The sequence below is a fragment of the Canis lupus genome, chromosome 16 (genome assembly GCF_003254725.2).
Source record: "Canis lupus dingo isolate Sandy chromosome 16, ASM325472v2, whole genome shotgun sequence".
NCBI lineage: Eukaryota > Metazoa > Chordata > Mammalia > Carnivora > Canidae > Canis > Canis lupus.
In genome coordinates, this window is record NC_064258.1 from 6628906 (window position 1) to 6653182 (window position 24277).

The window sequence follows — 24277 nt, forward strand, 5'->3', positions numbered from 1 at the left end:
TGGGCCTGGGCAGGTGAGCGGGTGGAGACCCAGAGGTGGGGACCTGTTCCTGGGCCCCCCTCTTTCCCCCCACCCTGGACCCAAGGACAGAGCCCTTGGTGGAGAGCCCCTGCACACCTGCTCTGTGCGGCTCTGACCGGGCGAGCCCCTCCCTGCCCCTGTTGCCTCCAGGATTAGCTTTATGGGTTGAGTATTGCCTCGGCAGGCAGGTGCTCCTTCCTCTGCCAGCCCCCGCTTATCAGCGCATCTACAACCCCCACCTCAAGCTTATCGCTTCGTCCATCTCCTTAGACTGGAAGTCCCAAGGCTTCAGAGGCCATTACCACCCCACACTGCCCCAACCCCCAGCAAAGCAGAAAACTGCCCTACAAGGTGACCGCCTCCCCTTTCCTGGCTGGCACCGCCCCATTCCCTGGGTGAGAGCATGCTTCCCCCTTGTCTCTGGCATCTCCTCCTTTCCTATTTGTCTTCTTTCCAGTTCTCTTTCTTTAAAGGTCGTTTTGTCCATCCTTCAACCTTACATTAAAAGAAGGGGGAGTCCTCTGCTCCTGAAGACCCCCCAAGGGGGAAGGTCCCTAGCCTGAGTCCTCCCAAGTCTCTCACATTTGTATAGGCAGAAGGTTCCCGAGAAACAAGTGGTGGCAGGTGATTCGGAGCTGAATTTCCAACTTTAATCCCGTTCTAGTTCTGCTAGCAGCCGCAGGACATCACCCTCCCTCTCTGTGCTCTGTCTCCTCATTAAAACATAAAGAGAGCCCCCAGCCTATTCCTGTGTACCTCGTTGGCCTCCTAAATGACTCCAATTCAATAACATGTATTTATAAGAAGAGAAATAGAACCCATCCTATCAGAAAGCACGACAGTGAGGTCATCTGTCCTCAGTCGTCCTGCCTACTCATTCCTGGAGAGAGTCCCAAGGTTTCTCTGTCCACCACCTTGGCTCAGCTCCTGAGTCTCTCAGCGGCGGGTGGACAGGGTTGAGGACTGAGACAACCACAACACAGCGAAGCAGCCAGCACTTCAGGGCTTGGAGCTTATCTGTGGAAGGAGACCCAAGCTCAGCTCTTAGGGCCGTGCTTTTAAGGACACTTCCAGGAGACAGTACAACTATTGGCCCGATTCTACAGATTGGAAGACCGAGGCCCAGAAAGCTCACCTAACTTATCCGTAAGGGCCGAGAGCCAGAATTCAAAGCAGAACCTGTCGGATTGCTGAGTTGACGGGCTTCACTTTCCTACTGTCCGGTATCCCAGTAAGTGCTCACCTTGCTTGTGGGGCCCACCTTCTGGGCTCCATCCTTGCTCCCCCTCTATATTTTGGTGCCTCACTCTCCTGCACCTTCCCCTGTCTCAGCTGTGGCCCCAGCCCACTGCCAGGAATGAAGTTCCCTCCCCCGGCCCCTCCCAGCTCTAGGGCAGGTTCTGAGCCCCAGGGGCTCTCTAGAAAGAGCTCCTCCTCCTCTAGGTAAAGCTGCTTTCTCCTGGCAGGGCCCCTACTCCCCTCAGTGCCTGCAGGTGTGTGCATGCTTGCACATACACACACACACACACACACACACACACATCCCATGAGCTGCACGCTGCATACACAAGTCACAGGGCAGATAGACTCACTCTCACTCCCAACTCCACACAGACTCCGCCTCCTCCTGGATTGAGGAGTCCCAGACGGGCTCCTTTAACCACATTCCCTAACCTGCCAGCACCTGAAAGGAGAAGATATGGGGGCTCCTCTACCTAAGGCAGAAGGACCCTGGGTCCAACTCCAGAAACTTCTGGCCTCCTGGCTGGTCAGAGAGCAAGACTGGGATCAGCACGTGGATGAGGCCCACATGCTGCAACAGAAGAGGTAGGCTGCCCCAGTCATGCTGCATCCCACCCCTCACCGAGCTCCCAGCCCTCCCGATCCGATCCACCCAGAGCGGATCTCCCCCTTGGAGCCACCCAGCATTCAAGGCCAGGCACTTGGGTGTACCCAGCCCACCTGTTACAGACCCCAGCTGCCTTTTTGCGTGGGCTGGAGGGGACTCCACGTAGATTCAGAGCCAGGGACAAAATGACACCGTGACTCTCACCTGCCTGCCTGGGGGGTGGAGGGGTGTGGGGGACAGAATGGAAGCGGGGAGATAGGCAGGTGCAGGCCGATGGGCAACAAGTGACTGGGGGGAAGGCATGAGATCCCGTAGGTTTTTGAAGACTTGATGCCTGGAGAAAGAGTGAGGAATTCCCATTAGTATGAATGAAAGTTGACTGTGCGCAAAAGGGGAGGAGAGCTGTTTTGTAGGCCACCTGGAGCAGACCGGCTGATGAGGGAGACTCGGTTTATCTAAACCTTTTATTGAGACACTAATGTGTATAGGCCTTATCCCAAGGATAGGGAGATTGAAGGAGGCCCCTGCCTGCCCCCTGGGACACCTTCAGGTCAGGTGGGGCTGGTACCCCCGGGGACGGGTCATTTCATGGAAAAATGGCCACCTCAGGGATGCATCCTGCAGGTGGGCCTCTGCCTCAGAGCATTTGGGGAGCTTGTCACCCATCAGAGCTGCCTAGGGATTGAGTGAGCAGACTTCAGCAGGTCTGGGGTCCAGCCAGGCCAGCTTTGCAGGCAGGTGGCCTTCGGCAAAGCCCTGCACTTAGTTTAATGCACTGCTGTTGTCGGCTTGAAATGCTTAATTTTTGAACAAGGAGTGCTGCATTTTCATTTTGCACTTTTCCTCACAGATTGTGCTGCCGACCCTGGGTACAATCTGAGCCCTCATTTGGGAAAGGCTCTCTGCTTGCTTACCTATCCCCAATCCCAGGCCCCGTAAGGGAACCTTTGGCCTCTCCACTTCCCTCCGAACTTTGGGGTGAGAGTAAGGCAGTCTTCCAGAGAGAGCTGGGTTCTGGACCTCCCCCTCCGCCGAGGGCAGTGGGCTAAGAGGCCTGGGTGCTAAGGCTGTGTGTGGCGCGCACCCCCCCCCAACAGGGGGTGAGTCTTAGGTGTACTCCCAGGAGGTGAAATGGAGAAGGGGCTGGCCCTTGCTCTGCTGGTGCCTCCCGAGAGCGCTTTTCTAATGGACAGACTCAAGCTTCACCTTGAGATAAAAAGCTTTTTTATTAAATAAAAACGTTCTTCCCCCTGGCTCACAGGGCAATTGGGAGAGAGGGTCTGGGGGCTTGGGGACTGCACGGGTCAATTTGTTTGCCTTTCATTTCTCCCTCACAGCCCTCACCTGCCTTGTGTTCACCTTGGGAGCACGGGCCTCACCTTTATCTCCTGGTTGGCTCATCGAGGCAGGGGAGAAACAGATTAATTGGAAGGAGGTGCCTTAGGTTGGCTGTCTCCACAGAGCTTCTCCGGCTCCCAGCTGCTCTGCTCTCAGAGAAGCCCGAGGCCATGGTCCTCCTCGGTCAGGAGCAGGCTAAAGCAGAGGGACAAGATCCTCCGCACCCCACTCCAGAACCGTCCCGCCTGGCCACGGTGGGGACATGTATCTGAGCAGCCCTGAGGGGTATTTGGAATTTGGGCAGCTTGCAAATCTCCCCACAGCTGGCCCGTCTGTGCCTCTGCCCCTCTAGTCTCTCAAGGATCCTTTGCCTAAGGAGAGCCGGTTCAGCAGGCCTGGGAGCAGGGGTGAAAACATTTACTCAGCTTAGAAGATACAGCCCGGCCTGGTGGCCTCCTGTCAGGGTCGCAGGGCCAGGCCTTCTGCCTCCCACAGAGTCCCCACCCACCTGAGATTTGAGTCCCAAGTCCCACCCCCCCATCACCCCCAACTGGAGAAGAGCTTGACAACGATGCAACCACAGGGGAGCCTCTGCTAGAGTCCAGCAAACAACTCTGCGTCGCTGCGCACGTTGTGTGACTCGCGTCCATTCTACGTAGAGAACGTCTCTGATCCGCGCTCTCTGCCATTGGCCTGTCTGATTCGTCCTCTAGCTGACTCGTGTTCGTCTCCTCCCAGGATCCAAGAGTCTCCACTGCTTCAGGCAGCCAAGGAAAATGACCTGTGTGTCCTGAAGAAGCTTCTGCTGGACCGGAACTGTGACTTCCGACAGAGAGGTGGGATGAGGGTTGAGTGTGATGGGAGAAGGGCCCTGAGCCCCTGCCCCACCTGGTCTCCAGAGGCTGAGGATTTCTGCAGGGGGTGGTGGGGGGTGCCCGGGGCTGGAGCTCCTTCCTCGAGAGGCTCTGGGAAGTGTGTGACCACCCCCTGTCTCACTCCAGGAGCTTTGGGGGAGACGGCCCTGCACATAGCGGCCCTCTACGACAACCTGGAGGCCGCCATGGTGCTGATGGAGGCCGCCCCGGAGCTGGTCAAGGAGCCCACCCTGTGTGAGCCTTTTGTAGGTGAGGAGCCTGTGCAGGAATTCAAGGTGGAGACAGGCATGGGAGGATCTGAGGTCACCTCTTAACATGGGCCTCGGAAGTGTGGGCTGGGAAGCAGGACAGAGACTTCAGGAAAGTTGGCCTAGAGCTGGAAGGAATGCAGATGTCCAGGCCTTGGCCTTAGGCATCCATGATTGTCTTTACCTGTTCCTTATCTCCTTTCAACTCCCCTCATGTTCCCTAAAGGACAAAACTCTTCTTTCTTTCATAGCAACAGCAGAGTGATGACATGTACACCCTACCCACAATAGTTAAGAGGAGGGGACAGTGAGGTAGAGCCAGCCCTCAGTCCCATGCCTCCGTGTGAGCCCAGGGCACAGATCAATGCCAGGGCCTGTCAGGGACCTCTTGTCTACCTGTGGGATGTTTGTCCCAGAGAGAACTGAGGACAGGCCCCGTGACTGAGGGCTCTCTCCGGGCCAGGTCAGACTGCACTGCACATAGCCATCGTGAACCAGAACGTGAACCTGGTGCGCGCCCTGCTTGCCCGCGGGGCCAGCGTCTCTGCCAGAGCCACGGGCACCGCTTTCCGCCGCAGCCCCCGCAACCTCATCTACTTTGGTGGGAGCGGGGCCCGGGCTGGGAGGAGGGGCGTGGGGAGGGCCCAGAGCAGGGCGGGTGGGCTGAGGAGGGCTCCAGGCCTGGGGAAGCGGAGGCCCAGAGCCAGTCCTCCCCAGGGCCCTCGCTCCATCCCTGCCCCTGGTGGCGCTGACGAGCGTCGCCAAGCCCAGAGCTGAGATGTGGCCGGTGCCCCTCCCACCGGGCACCTGTGCCAAGGAGCCCCGTGTGTCCACAGGCGAGCACCCCCTGTCCTTCGCCGCCTGCGTGGGCAGTGAGGAGATCGTGAGGCTGCTCATCGAGCACGGAGCTGACATCCGGGCCCAGGACTCCCTGGGTGAGAGCCGGGCTGCGGGGGAGCCGGGGTGCCGGGGCCCGGGGTGCGGCGGCCGTGTGACCCCGCGTCCTCCCCCAGGAAACACCGTGCTGCACATCCTCATCCTCCAGCCCAACAAGACCTTCGCCTGCCAGATGTACAACCTGCTGCTGTCCTATGATGGGCGCAGGGACCACCTGCAGTCCCTGGACCTCGTGCCCAACCACCAGGGCCTCACCCCCTTCAAGCTGGCCGGCGTGGAGGGCAACACCGTGGTGAGGGACACTCGGCGGGCCCGGGGGTCCTGCTTCTCTCCGGCTCCCCCGAGGGTGCCCTGCGCAGCCTCAGCCTCAGGCATCCCTGGCCGGGAGGCTCTGAGAAGGTCCCCCCGGGGTGTCGGCTCTGGTCACCCAAGTTCTGGTCCCTCTGCCTGTCCTTGTCCTCGTCCTTCAGATCTTTGTAGGGTTGGTGGGGAAGACGGGTGAGCAGAGACAGGGGGGCTCGGGCGACGGAGGTGGGGCCCGGGTCGTTGGGGCCGGGGGTGGGGGGCAGCAGCCCTCCCAGCGGAGTGGCTCCCGCGGCCGCTCCTCACGCTGACCCCGGGCTCGCACCGTGTCCCCTCAGATGTTCCAGCACCTGATGCAGAAGCGGAAGCACATCCAGTGGACGTACGGGCCGCTGACCTCCACTCTCTACGACCTCACGGAGATCGACTCCTGGGGAGAGGATGTGTCCTTTCTAGAGCTGGTGGTTTCCTCCAAGAAACGAGAGGTACAGGTGCCACAGTGGACCTGGGGTGTTGAGTATCTGAGCAAAGATGGTCTTTTTGCCCAGACCCTGGTTTCCAGACACTTCCCTGCCTTTTCATAGTTGGGGATGAGAACAGAACCATGGGGCCTTTGGGAGAAAAGTCCAATCTGACTGCATTTTCCCTCTGCCCAGCTCTGGCCCCTGTGCTTGCCATTGTCATACGAACATTTCAGCTGAGAGACTCTCCTAATGGAAGTCATTTCCTCTCATTCATTCATTCATTCATTCATTCCACCTTGAACACCTTCTGAGTCCCAGCTGCTGTCCAAGGAACTGAATACAGAAATAAATAAATCCCAGTTCGTGTCAGTCTGCCTCCCCACATTCCAGTCCCTGTCCTTCGTAATCACAATGGAGTATGACATATGCCATCGGAGGGGTCTTGCTATGCACAGTGACAGCAAAACTAAGGTCAAGAAACTTGTCCTGGATAAGAAGACGTCTCAGAGGAAGGGCTTGAGCTGGGTCTTCAAGGGAGATTTGGTAATTACCAAGAAGATGAACAGAAAGAGAGCTTTCCAGAGGGTGGGGGGACCACTCATGCCATTCAGATAGCACTGAATGGAGTGTCGGGGTCAAATGAGACTTCGATGAAGACTCTAGCAGAGAGGAGAAAATGCTTCGAGCAGGAGCCTCCAAAATAGTGGCAAGATATAATTTCCGTTGTTTATCTGCAACATGACAGTCCTGGGAACCCTTCTAGGACCAAAAAGCTTGAACACTCGTTAGTGCTGACAGACGAAAGCTTGCAAGGCCAGTTCGTGTGATCTTGCTCAGAGAATATTCCTGGAACCAGATAAACTTCAAGCAGGATTTCTTAGGAATTAGAACCCCAGTCTCTCTGTGCGAATTGTGCCAACACAAATCCTGGGTCTCTGGTCCCTGAGAGCTCTCAGTGTTCTCCCACAGGCTTTATTCTCGCCTTGCTCCCGCTACTTTAACATTCCCTCAAAATTCCTAGCAAAATTCCTAGCCCTTCTTACATCCTTCACAGATTTCCTGCTTAGTTCCATCAGAAGCCCAGACTCCCACACAGTTATGGCACAAACAGAGGCTCTCTGGCCGGAGCTCTTTCCACGTCTGCCCCGACCTGCCAAACACATCAGCAACCGCCCATCACCTCTCCTTCCCTGTGGGTTCAGTGGAAAAGATACTGTTTTGGCTAATGGTTAGTTCCTCCAGCTGTGCTTTGAATTTGACTTTTCTCACTTTCTCAAATGCATCATCCCGTCCATCCCACGGTCTGATGTGTGCTTAACCCCTTCAATGTGTACTCATATCAGAGCCCCAGCCCACCCTGGGGGTTGAGATTATGGCCACATCTGACCCCCTGGGCCTCTATTGCTCCTCTCCTTCCAAAGCAAATGTGACTGCTTCCTGGCTTGAACCCCCCAATGCTCCCCATTGCCTTTGGAAAGACCATTCAAGCTCCCTCCTGTGGCATCTGCAATGTGCAATGGTCAGCTTCTTATCTATGTCACCCCTTATAACTCCTGCCTGCTCTCCCCATGGGTCCTCTCATGTCTCCAGACACACCTCATTTGGAGATGACCTCTCTCACCGCCCTGCCTTGGTAACTGCTGCTATTTCATGGAGAGATCTCTAATTGCCCCTGCCTCGCTCCACTAATGACCGCTCATCCCTCATTGGTGCTATGGGGCCTTGTGTTTGCCTCTATAATAGATCATCCGCAGCACTAACAGGAGGCCCAACATTGACTAGTTGTCTGTGAATGAAATGGCTGTCTAACTGGAGGAAAGATGATGGTGCTGTTAGCTCCCTGCCCTCTGGGACCTGGTGGGAAATCCTGCACGCCCCACTATGTCAGTCCCATCAATGCTCTCCTTCCATGACAGGCTCGCCAGATCCTGGAACAGACCCCAGTGAAGCAACTGGTTAGCTTCAAGTGGAGGAAATATGGGCAGCGGTACTTCTACATTCTGGGTGCCTTGTACACGCTCTATATGATCTGCTTCACCACGTGCTGCATCTACCGCCCCCTCAAGTTCCGCATGGGCAACCGCACAGACCCCCGGGATAACACCGTCCTCCAGCAGAAACTACTGCAGGTGACACTTCTTGGAAAAGGCCGGAGGGGAGTGGTATCGTGGGGTGCTGGTGCAGGAGAGCAGAGGGTTACTCCCCAGCAAAGGCACTACTCACTGGGCTCCAGCAGCTGCAGGCTCCTGATCACCCAGACACACATTCGCCATGAGATAGGAGACGAAAAAAGGTGACCCAATGAGTAAAAACGCACTTGCCCCGGGAGCTGTGGGTTTCCTCACTAACCCTGAAAGAACGCTTAGTATTACAAACATCATACATTTGTAAACTTCCTTACAATTTGCAAGGCCTCTTGTTCAAAAGGGAGGAAAATTGCATTCTAAGTCCATTTCTAAGTCCATTTCTGTTCTGTGAGGGCAACACAGACATCCCTCCTGGCCTGCATTCTCTTCTGTGGACTGTCGATACATGAGGGCATTGGTGATAATGTGTCAGGTGTCTGACCACCCGTGAGGTCTGCTGCAGAAGGATGCCCGGATTAAGTAGCAGGTTGATGTAAATGATTTTTGAGGTTCCTTTGATGCCTGCAGGCTTGCTATTCTACAGTGTCCTTCAGAGGCCCAGGGTGGTGAGGATGGCTCAGTAGAGGTAGAGAGTAGCTCTAAGAGTCTGCAGTCGAAGGGAGCAAATTCTCTCCTTTGTAGGGGACAGGACAAGTAGACTCTAATGAATGTTCCTGAACATATATGATCAAGTATGGCTGCATTCAGTTGGTTTACTGTTCATGGGTAACTGAAGTTGTCGTCCTGGTGACCTGAAACAGTCAAGAGTGGGTGCAGGTATGTGGGCAGAAAGCAAAAGACAGAGGAAGAAGAATTTTGCCAGGCAAGTAAGAGTGAGGTGACTGGAGATCTATGTTCTCTGCAGGATGGGCCAGCCGCAGGTATGATGCAGCCTCGGCTAGGAAGAGAGTAAGTCTGGGTCTGAAAGAAAAGCTAAGCTGCTTGCCCAGTCAAGGAGCAAAAACCCTGAGTCAAGTCAGTGGAATACCCAGAGAGGCAATAGAGTAGAGCTTCACTGGACTCCAGAGTGGGTCAGGATACTCCATCTCTCTTGCTTCTGCAGCTGCCTCTCGGTATCAACTCAGTGTGCTCATGGATCCAGAGCCGGTGTCTGGCAAAGTCGGGTTTGCTGCCTGGAGAGGGCAATTCAGAGTGTGATGCGGCTGCCTGGTTAGAGTGAGCACCAGTGAGCTGGCGGGGAGGCTCTGTTCCATGCATCTCAAACTGGGCAAGGAGGTTGGCCCTGGCACGGAAGCCACACAGGATGTTGAGGAGATGGCCCGTGGGGTGGGCGAGAGACTGAAAATGGGGGAAATGCCTACAATGAATAAGTTGGGCTTTTGCAACATTCCAGGCCCTGTTTCTCAGAGGTGTTGTCTGAAAAGTCTTCCTTTGTCTCAAGCTTACCTGGGGGATTTTCTGGACTTAGAATGTAGATAGCATTCTGGCCTCAGAGTTGGGTGATGCTGAATAATCCATTATTCTGAGTCTCCTCTCTCCGTGCCCATTGCTGTTTGGCACAGGGCTAACATGTTCCTTTGATCTGGGTGGTCTCTATTTAGCAGATCCCCACTCCCTTGCCTCAGGACCAGGTGGAACAGAATCACATCTGAGAGCACCTCCCCTTCCTTCTTTTTTTCTTTCCTCCCCCACCCTTACCATTTTGACCCTTTTGTCTTCCACCTAGATGATAAATACTTTGGCCCAAATAGAAGACTCATAACTTTCCAATGTTCTTTTCTTGGTAGGGCTAAGAGATTGAGAATGCTTTTGTAAGGGGTTCAGGTAGCGAAGACCACCAAAGGAAGGTCCCTACGGTTTGGAGTTACTCCTTGAACTTTGTTCTGAGCTTCTGGAATCTCTGTGTCCTCTCACTCAGTAGTAAGTCCATCTGGATAACATCAGAGGCTCCTAAACTTATCACCATGACCTGATAGATCCTGATTTCATGATATACTGGACTTCTTAAATAATAGGAAATTATCTCTTTTTTTTCTACTTTTTATTACTCGAGAGTTTTGGAAAAATGAAAATGCACCGGTAGTGTCTCAACTTGATCAATATAACCATTGACATGTTGGTTAGCCCACGGAGCTTTATCTTAGACAAATGAGTACTTTATTCTCCCATTAGACTAATAAATCTGGATGCAGAGGGCTCTCTCTGTCACTGAAGGATTTCCTCTGTGGATCTCATGGGATCCAGAGAAGTCACTGGGCTCCATGAGAGCAGCCCAGAGTTACCTTCTCAGGACAGTTGAAACGAGAGGGAAAACTCAGCTATTTATATGCGTGGCACAAATGACACAAAAGCAGACAGATATGAGGATGGAATGCAGTGTGTCTCCAAGTTCTGGAGATATATGAGGGGTGACTTCTCTCTGACTCCTCATTGTTTAGCCATAAAAGTTGTGCTTTTCCAGAGTTTTCTAGGAACTCTATTAATGAACTGAGTTGATTTCCTACCCCCATTCAATGTCTCCTTGGTTTGGACAGAACGACATGTGATGCAGCGCTAGTTCTCTGGGATTTCCAGGTGAGCAGAAAGCTCAATGTGTGGGAGTCTGGGTGGCTTGGGTTTTAGTTCTAACTCTGAAACCAAATATTTGTTTGACCTTGCACAGATCCTACCTCTTACTAGATCAGTGGCTTTTAACCAAGATGGGAAGCTGGTGACGATACTGGTTTCTAAGTTACACCACACCTAATAAATCAGAATATCCGAAGCTGAGCCCCACACCACCGCACTCCCCGCCCCTACCCCATCAGTGGTATTTTTGAGAACTCTTTGAGCCATCATAATATTCAGCCAGGGCTGAAAACTACTGGCTTCCATTTCTGATGTCTATTTGTCTACAACTTTCCAATCTTAAGTCAATCACTCTGATCCTTTAGATTCCTCATGGGCTGTTCCGCAAGAGGGCATCACTCTCTTGTTGAAATTCCTCTGTCTCCTGAAGATTTCCTCAATCTCTCCTTTACCCTTTTCCCCCCAAAAAATTTCATTAATTTGTTCATTAAGGAAATAACCATAGAGAGCCTATGGAGCCTGGACATTGTTGTAGGCATTAGGAATTCAAATGATCTGAGCAAAACACGCATGATCTCTGCTCTTTTGGAGTCTATGGACTGATTTACATTAAGTAAATGAATCGATATGTCATCACAACCTGTGATTGTTACAATTCACATTATTGTTTCAGATGACAAGAAAAAGGAGAGGATGCTACGAGAGCTTGTAACAGGGTCGTAGGCATGCTGAAAAGCCAGAGAAGGGGGATCCCTGGGTGGCGCAGCGGTTTGGCGCCTGCCTTTGGCCCAGGGCGCGATCCTGGAGACCCGGGATCGAATCCCACATCAGGCTCCCGGTGCATGGAGCCTGCTTCTCCCTCTGGCTGTGTCTCTGCCTCTCTCTCTCTCTCTGTGACTATCATAAATAAATGAAAATTAAAAAAAAAAAAAAAAGCCAGAGAAGGCGTTCCTGAGGAATATACCTAAGCCGAGAGCTGGATACCAATTGGAGGTGGAAAGTTGGTCCTAGGCAGTAAGCATGCACACACAATAACCCTGTGGCAGGAAGAACTTTGCCAACATCTGGGGACTAAAAGAAGAGCTAGTGCTAGAGCACAGGAGCTCAGGGGAGTTGCCAGATGAGGTTGTCCAGGCAGACCCTTCTCAAACCATGAAGGGCCTTGGAGGCCATCTTGAAGATTTTGCTTTCCATGCCAAAGGTCAGAAGGGCTTTCTATGGGAAGCTCAGAAGGATTTTAAATGGAGGAGGGGCTTGACGAGACTTTGGATTTAGAAAAATGTCTGTTTGTAAGGTGGAGAACAGGTTTGAGAGCACCAGGGTGGATGTGGGCAGACCAGTTAAGAGGCTGTTACAGTTCAGCAAGCAAGAGATAATGGTGGGATGGCCTAGAGATGTGCTGGGGGGTTGACATCACTATTGCACCATGGATTAGATGTAGAGGAGAACAGAGCAGCCTATGGCAGGAATGACTCATAGGTTTCCATTCATTTATAAAAGAATGAAATCTTGCCATTTGCGATGGCATGAATGAGAGTATAATGCTAAGTGAAATAAGTCAGAGAAAAACAAATACCATATGATTTTACTCATATGTGGAATTTAAGAAACAAAGCAAAGGGGGAAAAAAGAGACAAACCAAAAAAAAAACAAAAAACCCCCCCACATTTACCTATGGAGAACAAACAGATAGTTATCAGAGGGGATGGGTGAAATAGGTGAAGAGGGTTAAGAGTCCACTTACTTATCTCAATGAACACTGGGTGATGTATGAAATTGTTGAATCACTGAAACTAATTTAACACTGTATATTAACTATAGTGGAATTAAAATTTAACAAAAGAAGAAGAGAAATAACACTGTCCTAAGAATAACTAAGAAATCAGCAAACAGATTGAATAATTCAGGAATCGTTTATTAAAAATTTGCTTTGTGCAAAAAAAAATAATAATAATTGTCCTTTACCTGTCATGATCAGTGGGAGTGATTTGTCTACACATCATTATTCCTCACTAGGTCTGAACAATCCAAAGCACCACAGCTATTTGAAAATCCAGTTGTCATCCAACTCTACACACTGTTGTTCAGGGACCCTAACCACCTTTTTGTGGGACCAGCACAGCAAATTAGGGAGGAAAAGAGATAAACAGAAGTAGGAAGGCCAGGAGGTAAAAAATAATTCGTGCTGAGGGCTTGCTACATGTATTCATCAGTGCTTGGAAGAGCTGGTTAAAATGCAGATTCTGATAGACCTGGGATCTCTAGCTGCTGGGGGGATGCTGATGTGGTGATTCTGTGGACCATATTTTGGATGACAATGCATTTTATCACTTAATCCACATAGATACCCTAATTATTAAGGAAAAGTATCACCATTTTAAAGACAATGAACCTGAGGCCAGGAGAGGTTAAGTACTTTGGCAAAGACACTCAGCAGCCCCTAAGGGCAGCACTGGTATCAGGTTTTGATCTGCTTTACCTTTAACTACCAAGTTAGGCCATTTGTCTCTCCAGAGTGATGTGCTGGAACCCAGTCTTCTTTCTTAGAGGTCCCTTTGCTTGAGAAACTCATGGCTCTGGTTTTGAGGAGCCCCCAGCACCTGCCACACTCTCAACTTTGTCCAGCTATTCCTAATCTCAGGATGAGGGACACCAAACATGAGGAGCAGCCCTGGTTAGGAACCCCTGCGTACTCTAGAGGATAAGAGTAATTCCTCATTACGAGCCAGCAGGACGTTCTGGAAACTTCATTCCTTTGCCATCTAGGGTTTCCAGGAGGAGAAGAAGGTCTAGGACTAGAATTTGAGCACTGTTTCTGCTGTCTTCCCACTTCCTCTGGGTTGCTTGTGCTCCCTGCCCGTCTCCGCCCTGGTACAGGTGACTCTGACTCTGCTATGCCCACCTCCTCTGGGCATTTCCTTCGAGGCGAGGCGATGAGCTCAGCCAGCTGGTAAATGAGAGCAAGGTCATTAGGCTCACTTCAATGAAGTATGAATGATCAGCCTCCTCAGGGGATTTGGCTGTTGACAACTCCTGAAATTCCAAGCCTTATGATGATGTAAAGAATTCCAGTCATTACTGAAAGACATCTATTTTTAGAGGAGCAGGCTAGAGTATTTTCTCAGTATATTATTAGCCAGGCCCACTTAGGTGACCTTGAGCTACAAATCTCAAAATCCCGGAAAAGCCCAATTCTTTGTGACCATTTCCCCATTCACCTCCAGATGGGTTTCCCCAGCCCAGCTTCCTAATTCCTTCTTTATCTCCCTTCTGTAACTCTCCTATCATCCTTGGTGTGCACCTGGCTGCTTACCTACTCTGTTCTCTCCTTCCTTCTTTCAAATCAATGGAGCATTCACTACACTGTGCATTGTGGGTCAAAAGGAGTAAGATGCTCCTGCTCTCAGGGAGCTCTGAGATTACTGGTGAAGCATGGAATACCTGATGATTACAGTGTGCTGGGTAGGTCTATAAGCAGAGTGGTGCCATGTGACTCTGAGAGAGCCCCTGAGGTAGGTGTGGAGGGACAGGTAAGGAGACCCAGAAGGAAAATGCTGTTACTTGAGTCTTCAGGCTTAAGTAAAGGTCAGCTAGGAACCAGGATGGAGGAGGGCATTTTAAGAAAAGGGCACAGTCCACACAAAGGCCTGATATAACACTCAAGAACCCCAGTGATTCAATGTGGCTGGAGTGTCACATAGAACATGAGGACACAGAGAAAGAGCAGGACCAGCAAGGGTTCTGTACATCATGTTTGGTAATTCAGGCCTTATTTATTTATTTATTTATTTATTTATTTATTTATTTATTTATTTAAATTCGCATCTCCCAGTGGCACTTCTAATTAAAAGAATACATGCGCATGATTTAAAAATCAAAGAGCAAGCATAATGAAGAGCACCAGTGTTGGGGCCAGCCCCTCCCGACATAGGTCTTATTCTGTGAAGGCAACCAGGTTTTACCTCTTTAAGCTTTTCATTCCTTTTTTTTTTTTTTTGGATTGATTGATTGATTGATTTGACACAGAGAGAGAAAGAGAGTGCACAAGCAGGGGGAGCAGAAGGCAGAGGGAGAAGGAAAAAACAGGCTCCCCGCAGAGCAAGGAGCCTGATGTGGGGCTTGATCCCAGGACCCTGGGATCATGACTTGAGCCAAAGGCAGACACTTAACTGACTGAGCCACTCAGGCACCCCTAAACTTTTCATTCCTATTGTTATCTCCACACTACTGAAAAATATGCTTCCATATCTTTATTCATTAATTAAATTTAGACATTATCAATGGAATTTCTGCTACAATAAAGACCTAGAGAGCACCCTCCACGCCCATCTTCCCTTCATTTCTATTTTTTTAAGATTTTATTATTTACTTATTTATCTGAGAGAGAGAGCGTGAATGCAGGCGAGGGGAGGGGCAGAGGGAGAGAGAATCTCCCGCAGACTCCCTACTGAGCACAGAGCCAGTAGGGAGTCTGTGATCCTGCCCCTGAGATCCTGACTGAGCTGAAACTAAGAGTCAGACACTTAACTGTTGTACCATCCATACACCCCATTTCCTTTCACTTCTATTCTGAAGACTTCAGGGAGCCAAGAAAGGCAGTGAACAGAGAAGCCCTGTGATGACATTTGCATTTAGAAAGACCAGTCCAGAACCATGGAGGGGATGGGTCAAATGAGGAGAAATTGGCTTCATGGTAAACTGGACAACAGGGACTATGGGTTTGCGTTAAGGAAGTAGCGCTGTGGATTGAGGGAAAGGATTGTGTTTGAGAGAGAACTGGGAGACTGAATGAACAGGACCTTGAGAATAAGTGTGTCTTCTATTTTACTGTGCCAAACACAATCTTGGTCCCAAAGCCCTTTCAGAAAGGCCACAAATCCCAAAAGCCTTTTAATAGAGACAGAAAATCTTGAATGCAGTCTTCAGGCAATAAAATTCTCAAAAATTCAAGGGAAAGTTCATTTCCTGCTTGAGTTTAAGATTTAATTCACAGAGATGATTAATGAAGGAATGAAGGTGGAGTTTTTTTTTTTTTTGTATATTTTTTTTATTGGAGTTCGATTTGCCAACATATAGTGTAACACCCGGTGCTCATCCCGTCCAGTGCCCAAGGGGGATTTCTTTTTTTTTTTTAATATTTATTTATTTATTTATTTATTTATTTATTTATTTATTTATGATAGTCACAGAGAGAGAGAGAGAGACAGGCAGAGGGAGAAGCAGGCTCCATGCAGGGAGCCCGATGTGGGATTTGATCCCGGGTCTCCGGGATCGCGCCCTGGGCCAAAGGCAGGCGCCAAACCGCTGCGCCACCCAGGGATCCCTCAAGGGGGATTTCTTATTATCAGTTCAATAGATATAAATAAGCCATTCATCAAAATTCAATACTCCTGTCCATTTTAATTTTTTAAAATTAAAAAAAAAATTTTGTTATTCATTTATTCATGAAAGACACAGAGAGACAGAGAGAGGCAGAGACACAGGCAGAGGGAGAAGCAGGCTCCCTGTGGGGAGCCTGATGTGGGACTCAATTCTGGGACTCCAGGATCACGCCCTGAGCCGAAGGCAGACTCTCAACCACTGAGCCACCAGGCATCCCACTATTATCCATTTTTAAAATGTGAAAATCTGTCTTAACTTTGAAAAGAGTTATTTATTCTAAACCGAAAGGCAACCTTAAATACATTGGTGTGAAACATTAGATTTCTCCTTAAAACCAAAAGAAAAACAAAGTGGTTTAGAAGCCCAATAGTTACATTACTTTTTCATCTTTATTGTGGTATAATTGACAAAGAAAATTGCAAGGTATCTAAAGTGTACATTGCAATGATTTGGAGTATGTATACAGGGTGGAAGGGTTCCCACCAGCTAGTTCATTAATACACTCATTACCTCACATATTTATCTTCTTTGTTAGTTTTTGGTGAGAGCAATTAAATTCCACTCCCTTAGCAAATTTTTTTTTCTTAAGATTTATGTATTTATTTTAGAAAGAGAGTACAAGTGGCAGGGGCAGAGAGAGAGAGAGAATCTCATTCAGGCTCCCCACTAAATGCAGAGCCCCATGCAGGGCTTGATCTTATGACTCTGAGATCACGACCTGAGTAGAAACTAAGAGTTGGACACTTAACTGACTGAACCACCCCGTGCCCCTCTGTTAGCAAATTTCATTTATATAATAAACTATAGTCATTAAAATGTAACCATTTTACATTAGTTTCTTAGGTCTTATTCATCTTAAAGCTTTAAAAGTTTATACCTTTTTACCAACTTCTCCCTATTTCTTCCATCCAATAGGCCCTGGCAACCATTTTTCTACTCTGTTTCTAGGATTTTGTCATTTTTCTTTTGATTCCACATATAAGTGATACCATACAGTATTTGTCTTTCTCTGTTGGGCTTATTTTACTTAGCATAATGCTCTTAAGGTCCATCCATGTTGTCACAAATGGCAACATTTCCTGCTTTCTTGTGGCTGAATAATATTTTATTGTCTATATACACCATATCTTCTGTATCCATTCATCCATTGATGAACACTTAGGCTGTTTCCATATCTTGACTAATATGAGTAGTGCTACAATGAATATGGGAGTGCAGACATCTCTTCAAGATCCTGTTTTTATTTCTTCTGGATATATGCCCAGAAGTGGGGTTGCTGGATCATATGGCAGCTATATTTTTAATTTTGTGAGGAACCTCCATACTGTCTTCCACAGTGGCTGCACCAATTGCATTCCTATAGCACATAAGAGTTCCCTTTCTCTACATCTTCACCAATATTGTTATCCCCTGGTTTTTTTTTGATGATATTCATTCTCTCAGGTATGAGGTGATATATCACTTTGGTTTTGATTAGCATTTCCCTAGTGATTGGTGATGTCGATCACCTTTATATGTCTTCTTTGGAAAAATACTTATTCAGTTCCTCTGACAAGTTTTTAGTTAGATCATTTGTTATTTTTCACTATTGAGTTGTATAAATTACCATTATTTTATTGCAACTTTTACACATATATATTACCTTTTATTTTCTAGAGAGAGCAATTAAAGACAAAACCTCTACATGAGGGTCTTGTATGGTAGTCTTGGACAGCAGCAAGGAAGGGGGCCCTCAGGAGACTATGGCATTGTGTGGCTTGGTTTAGGGGAGAGGACTTTTGAGAACAGAGTTGTGGAGGCATCTACTTTACGGCAGTCAGATCCCAGTGAAACTGTGACAAAGCTTGGGACACCTCTGTTACTCACTGGTGAACTTGTCCAGAATTCCTACTTGGTTTATTTTTGTTTTATTTGAGAGACAGAGTACAAGCCTGCAGCGGGGGGAAGCAGAGGGAGAGGGAAAGAGAGAATCTCAAGCAAACTCCCCACTGAGGGCAAAACCCAGTATGGGGTTTGATCACCCCACCCTGAGATCATGACCTGAGCTAAAATCAAGAGTTAGTCACTTAACTGACTAGGCCACCCAGGCACCCCAGAACTCCAACTTGGAATATGTTAAACAATCAGAGGGGTGGTGGTGAGGGGACGCCCCAGGAGAGGGTGGTGACCAAAACTGTCCCCAACTATCTCCATCAGTTGGGGTTTCACCCTTTCATTTCCTGAGGGAATAGCTGATGTCACTCTCCCACTGTCCTCTAGGGGCGCCATGATCCCCACAACCCTGGGCCGAAGGGTGGTGTTCCTTTTACTTAGTTGAGCCAATGAAAGAAAGGTTGGTGGCAGTTTTCCAGACATATTTAACCAAGATACAAACTTCTAAAAAGAATTCAAAATTTTTGTACAAATATATGTAATACACACACACACACACACACACACACACACACGGCACAGATGCAGTTATTTTATTTCTGCATTTAATGTTATTTTGTTTCCATAGTTAACGTACTTATTATTTATACTACTACTTACTCACTACCTGACTCTCAAAAGGAGTTGGAACGTTTTACAATTAGAGATGCTATAGGAACATGAGGGCAAAGAAGAAGAACGAGGCCCATGAACTGAATTTCAAGACAGACGTTGGGGGGATTCAGTTAGCGCTGAGATAAAAAAACCAAAACCAAAACCAAACCAAACCAAACCAAAATAAACAAACAACCTGTGAGCCGCCTTGGAAGCAAGGCTAAAGGGAAACTGCCCATTAGGTGATAAAATAAAATTGACCAGTTTGTCAAGAGAACATCAATTCTTTAAACAACAAACAACAACGAAGTCACTGAAGTCTAGCCACAGATTGTTAGATCACATAGTTTACCAGGGACATAGATACCAGCTCTTTTTCTGATCTTTCCTGGTCCCATAGGATTTACTTGAAATATTTCTACCCTCTGTTGGTAAGTCTGGTCCTACTCTTTGAAAAAGGCTATATCCTTGACTTTTTCTGAGCTATCAGTTTCCCAGCAACCATTGGGGGTCCTGCTGGTGGTATCTTCTTTATCTCATAGATCATCTCCTACCACATAGCATCTCTTCCTATTTCAAAGCTATGCCTCTCACTGGACCAGTGACTACACACTTGAAGTAGCCTGCTGAGGGATGCTTAGAGGTTCCAATATATCAGCAGAACAGAGATGATTAGCATTCCTTATGCCTAATGAGGGATGACATCCCTCCTAGCTTAGATCATCAACTTTCTCGGTGGCCCTAGGGACTCCCAATTCTTTTCTTGGGTGCAGTACTCAGAAAGGTAATCTTAGAGAAGAGAGTTCCACAAAATCTAAAGTGTACTTGAATGTGTTGAAATTATTTGTATGATTTCATGTGGGGATTATATATATCTGAACATAGTTTTCTGGTAAGAGGATCTACAGTCTCAGTGATACTCTTCAATGCACTCATAACCCCCCAAATGTTAAGAATCATTATTGTAGAATTCTATCACTACACATGTATAATGTTGTAAGACTTTCCCTGTAAAATCACATGTACACAAGGAGGATGGTCTTCTTTTATCTTGACCTTAGGGCTATACCTTCTATACCCACTGCTGAGGATAAGGCAGGGAACTTCCTTAACTAAATTTAAGCTTTGGACCCGTCCAAAACTAAAATCCATTCAGTGTCTCTAACCTTTTGTCCTGACCTTTTCTATGTTGCCAAATCATAATAAAACCACAATGAATAAATACATCTACAGTGCTTTCTGGTTTATAAACTACATCCAGATACATCATCTAGTATAATCTCCATAGTAACACTGGAAAGTAAAGCATTATAGTCTCCATTTTACAGATGAGAGACCTCAGTCCCAAAGAGGTTTAGTGGCTTATTCAAGGTCTTGCTAAAGCTAGTTGGTTCTGGGTCCATTCTGGAATCTGAATTCTGTGATATGTTTATAGTCTAGTCTACCTTCCAAGGACCACAATAAGATTGGAAAAGCTGGACTTTCAGCATAGTTGAAACCATCCCAAACCACTAATATCTCTTCCTGTTGGTTTAGCCTTCTAAGTTGATGCTCTGAAATGTGATCTCAGCCCCTTGGTACACACAGCATAAACTACTGCTCACAATATATATTATAGTGACAAGCTAGGGGGGTGTGGCTCATGTTATTAGCATGTACAACATATATTAAGCCATGGATACATAGACTAATACCCTGATCACTGAGTTAGCTACAATAATAAAGACAATGGTGGGGGTGGGGTGTGATGGTGGTGATAATGAGAGCTTTTCTTTATCTGGGATGAACTTCAGTTGCTTTAGACCACTTGCCCCAAAAAAGATTTGACTCTCAATCGATCAAAAAACTACTTCCTACCCTGAATTTATCCCTACAGGAAGCCTATGTGACTCAGCAGGATAAAATCCGTCTAGTGGGGGAATTGGTAACCATCACCGGGGCTGTGATCATCCTGCTCCTAGAGGTGAGGTACAATCAGGGTCCAAGCTGAGGTCATATACTGGGTTCCCAAGATGAACTGTAGTCCACATCATCTTTTTGTTTTACTGGTCTCTTCCCAGATCCCAGACATCTTTAGGGTTGGTGCTTCTCGCTATTTTGGACAGACTATCCTCGGGGGACCATTCCATGTCATCATGTGAGTGTCCCTTCCTTTCAGTCCCCTGCCTTCCCTTGCCAGAACTACTCCAGATCTCCCATTTAGTCTCCAGGACTTGGACCTCAGTTGACTCTCACCTCCAGGGATTTCTCCCCAGTGGGTTCATATGCATGCTTTCAGTGTAAGAAGTAAGCCTGAGTGGATGCCACCCAAGTTTTCACCATCCTTGAGGGGACCAAGAATATTACCTCTCTCACTCCTTGTTCCCTGCCTCCCCACCACGCCTGCAGCATCATCTATGCCTGCATGGTGCTAGTGACCATGGTGATGCGGCTCTCCAACATGAACGGGGAGATGGTGCCCATGTCCATTGCCCTGGTGCTGGGCTGGTGCAGTGTTATGTACTTCGCTCGAGGATTCCAGATGCTTGGTCCTTTCAGCATCATGATCCAGAAGGTCAGTGCTTTCCCCACATCTTCCTCTGGCTTCAGCTGTAGGATCTTTCCAGACAGAGCGAGGAAATTGAAGCAAACAGGAAAACGCTGCTCTGAGTGAATCCTGGGGAACTAGGGGACCTCCAATCTAGCAGGCTGGCTGTACAGAGGCAGGTGGAGAAGGGTCACTCCACCCTGCCTCCCTTTCCCTTTCCTGTAGATGATTTTTGGAGACCTCATGCGTTTTTGCTGGCTGATGGCTGTGGTTATTCTGGGATTTGCCTCAGGTAAGAGCACTGTCCCCTCTTCTACTAGGTCATGGGGTCCAGTTCTCCTCAAAGTTCACTCAGTCTTGCTCAGTTCTCATTTGTACTCTGTTTTGCTCCCTAGCCCCGGGACCTCTGTGGAAATTGAGTCAAAAAGCACACTCATATCCATAGGATCAGGGTCACTCAGGTTGGCTTAGACCATGTGCTCTGAATTTATGGGCCAATAACATTCATGTTGACTAATCCAATCACTCTGCAAGATCTTTAAAGAAGAGATAGAAGAAGAGCTTTCAAGAGGGAGAGCCATTAAACAGGAAAGACTGGCCAGTTGCGGATCTCAGAAAACTATGTGAGCAAACAGAGACAGTGAAAATTACTGTGTTTACACTTCAGAAAAAGAAACATAGAGATTCAATAACATGGAACACACTTTTGTTTGTACGTGTGATTGAAGTTGGGAGAAAAGGAAAGAATTCAAAGAGGAGGTACTAAAAAAGATTTTGGAGAGTTTGAGAATGAGAGAGGAAAACAGAAGAAAAAAAGAGATACAAAGAGAGATTGGGGAAAGAGGGAGCCAGGGCTCAGTCTCAGCCTAAGCCACTGGTGGGGTGAGGGGAGCATCAGGGTAGAGAGGGGAGCACAGTCAGAAAATAACAACCAGAGAGAGATGGAGGGTGAGGGCAGTGAATGAGTAGGAGAAAGTTCTTAGGGAAAAGTGCTAGGGGATGGAAGAGGAGTAAGATTTGGCAACTTGAGTCCAGTCTTTAATGTCTGCAACCAAACATTCAAAAGACAGGGGGATGTCCTAGTCAGTTGAGATCCCTCAACTCTAAAAGACCATGGCTTTTAGTACAGAGGACACTATTCTTATCTGAGGAATTCCCATTTAATAGGGATTCCTACCGAACAGTAGACTAAAAAAGTCCCAAGATCTGAGCTATGGATGGGTAAAACTATGGTAATCCACCAATTTGGGATATTCCTTATATATTCTTTCTCCCTCCCTCCCCTCCATCTGCACAGATCATAAATTACTGCTCATAGTGTGTGTGTAGTTATATAGTATGCATATGTTGCATATGGTATATGTATAGTATATAGTATATGGTATTGTGACTTACCGATTACAAAATTAGATCATGGTGACAGAGTAGCCTTCTGTATATGTCCTATACCCAGAATCTCTTAAACCATCTCTTCTTGGTTGCACTTGCTTTTTGCTTCAGTAAATAAAAAAGCAATGCTTTGTCAGAGACACTATTTCCATTCTTGAGATTACTTTGTATTTCAGTTCCCCATACAGACAGGAGTCTTTTAAAGGTTCTAATTCTGTACTAAAGTTCCAGAATGCCCAGTACTGTCTAGTAGGCTCCACACTGAGCAGGAAAACCTTCTCCATGATGGTCCGAGTTCACCCAGGGAATCTCAGAGTGATGGGTGGTTATCTAGAGGCCACTGAGATTTTTTTTTTTTAAAGGTGCTTTTCTTTTAGCCATTTCATATATTGGTTCTTTGAAATTGTTGAAGATTCTATGCATTCTTGTAACAAATTGTCTTTTAAATATTCTATTTTCTAAGTTGTAAAAGCAGTTAGGTCACTTATTTTGTGCATACATATATAAAAAATCATATATATATATTTATGTATATATATATAATATACATATATACACACACTTTATATACACATTTTGCTAAATGGCTGAGTATTACCATTGTCCAGAGTGATGAACTTGGTCATTTGACATCTCAGGGTTAGCCAGGTCCAAATGTAGAATGTGACTTACATGTATACAGTCACATATGTACATATGTACATTGATGGGCATATATGTGTGTCTGCAAGTGTGTAAGTATATGGAGCTATGACTAGGCCCATGCTTATTGTGATAACTCCCTGTTTCCCCAACTCCATGCCCACTCTTGGGCGGAGCAGCGTTCTATGTCATTTTCCAGACAGAGGACCCAGCCAATCTGGGGCAATTCTATGACTATCCTATGGCACTGTTCAGCACCTTTGAGCTTTTCCTCACCGTCATTGATGGGCCTGCCAACTACGAAGTGAACTTGCCCTTCATGTTTGGCATTGTCTACTTTGCCTTCACCATCATCGCCACACTGCTTATGCTCAACCTATTCATCGCCATGATGGGTGACACACACTGGCGGGTGGCCCATGAGCGGGACGAGCTCTGGAGGGCCCAGGTGAGTTTATTAGTGTTAGTCTTACTAAGGGGAAGAATATGAAGAGAAAAATCACAATGGAATATGTTATGGTAGACGACTCTTAGGAGAGTCACAGAATAATCCAGTACGGTTGTCACCTCAACAAAGGAACATTTGGGTAGAAGAAGAGACAAAAGGAGGGTAAAATGGTATGATAGGGGTAGATTCAAGGGGAGGTATTGATGACAGGGGCAAAGTAGATCTGACTGACAGTCAACCTTGGGTCCAGTGAGAACTAGAAACTGTCTTAATCTTATATATTCTAGTTTTTATTTTTTAAATTTATTTATTTTTAAAAAGATTTGTTATTTTTAAGTAATCTCTACACCCAACATGGGACTTGAACTCACAACCCTGAGATTAAGAGTCTCATGCTTTACCGATTAAGCCTGCCAGGTGCTCCTGCATATTCTACTTTTTAATGTAGACCTTACCTTCTATTTGTTTTTCCCTGTTTCTCTATGATTTTTTCTTTATATCATTGAGGATAATACAATTTTAGAGTTGGAAGTACCTTTAGTGGTCCTCTAATTGAGCTCCTACCCATCGATTAATTGTTCATTGGTCAAAGGGTCATTTAATATCTATTTTAATGCTCATTAGGACCTTATTATATGGATTTGGAGAGTGGTTGGGAAGAGGAGAGATTTTTCATATTCCAAAAGTTTTTGTTGCTACAAATGTCCATGTTG

At 47.4% G+C, this 24277-nt stretch overlaps 1 protein-coding gene across 3 annotated transcripts in view; it reads left to right on the forward strand.

Moving 5' to 3' along the window:
• TRPV5 (transient receptor potential cation channel subfamily V member 5) overlaps positions 1–24277 on the forward strand; it is a 33868-nt gene that overhangs the window by 1940 nt on the left and 7651 nt on the right. For 2 of the 3 annotated variants that reach the window (XR_007402600.1, XM_049094779.1), the window contains exons 3-16: positions 1128–1252; positions 1636–1848; positions 3947–4044; positions 4210–4332; positions 4795–4932; positions 5168–5266; positions 5345–5520; positions 5870–6016; positions 7912–8124; positions 20435–20521; positions 20619–20695; positions 20947–21112; positions 21311–21377; positions 23296–23564. Coding sequence is in view for 1 of the 3 variants with exons in the window: in XM_049094779.1 (XP_048950736.1) it covers positions 1721–1848; positions 3947–4044; positions 4210–4332; positions 4795–4932; positions 5168–5266; positions 5345–5520; positions 5870–6016; positions 7912–8124; positions 20435–20521; positions 20619–20695; positions 20947–21112; positions 21311–21377; positions 23296–23564 (1788 nt within the window). In the remaining 2 variants the exon portion in view is untranslated. Of the gene's footprint in view, positions 1–932; positions 1253–1635; positions 1849–3946; positions 4045–4209; positions 4333–4794; positions 4933–5167; positions 5267–5344; positions 5521–5869; positions 6017–7911; positions 8125–20434; positions 20522–20618; positions 20696–20946; positions 21113–21310; positions 21378–23295; positions 23565–24277 lie in introns of those variants that run through there. The other variant, XR_007402599.1, reaches the window with a different exon arrangement.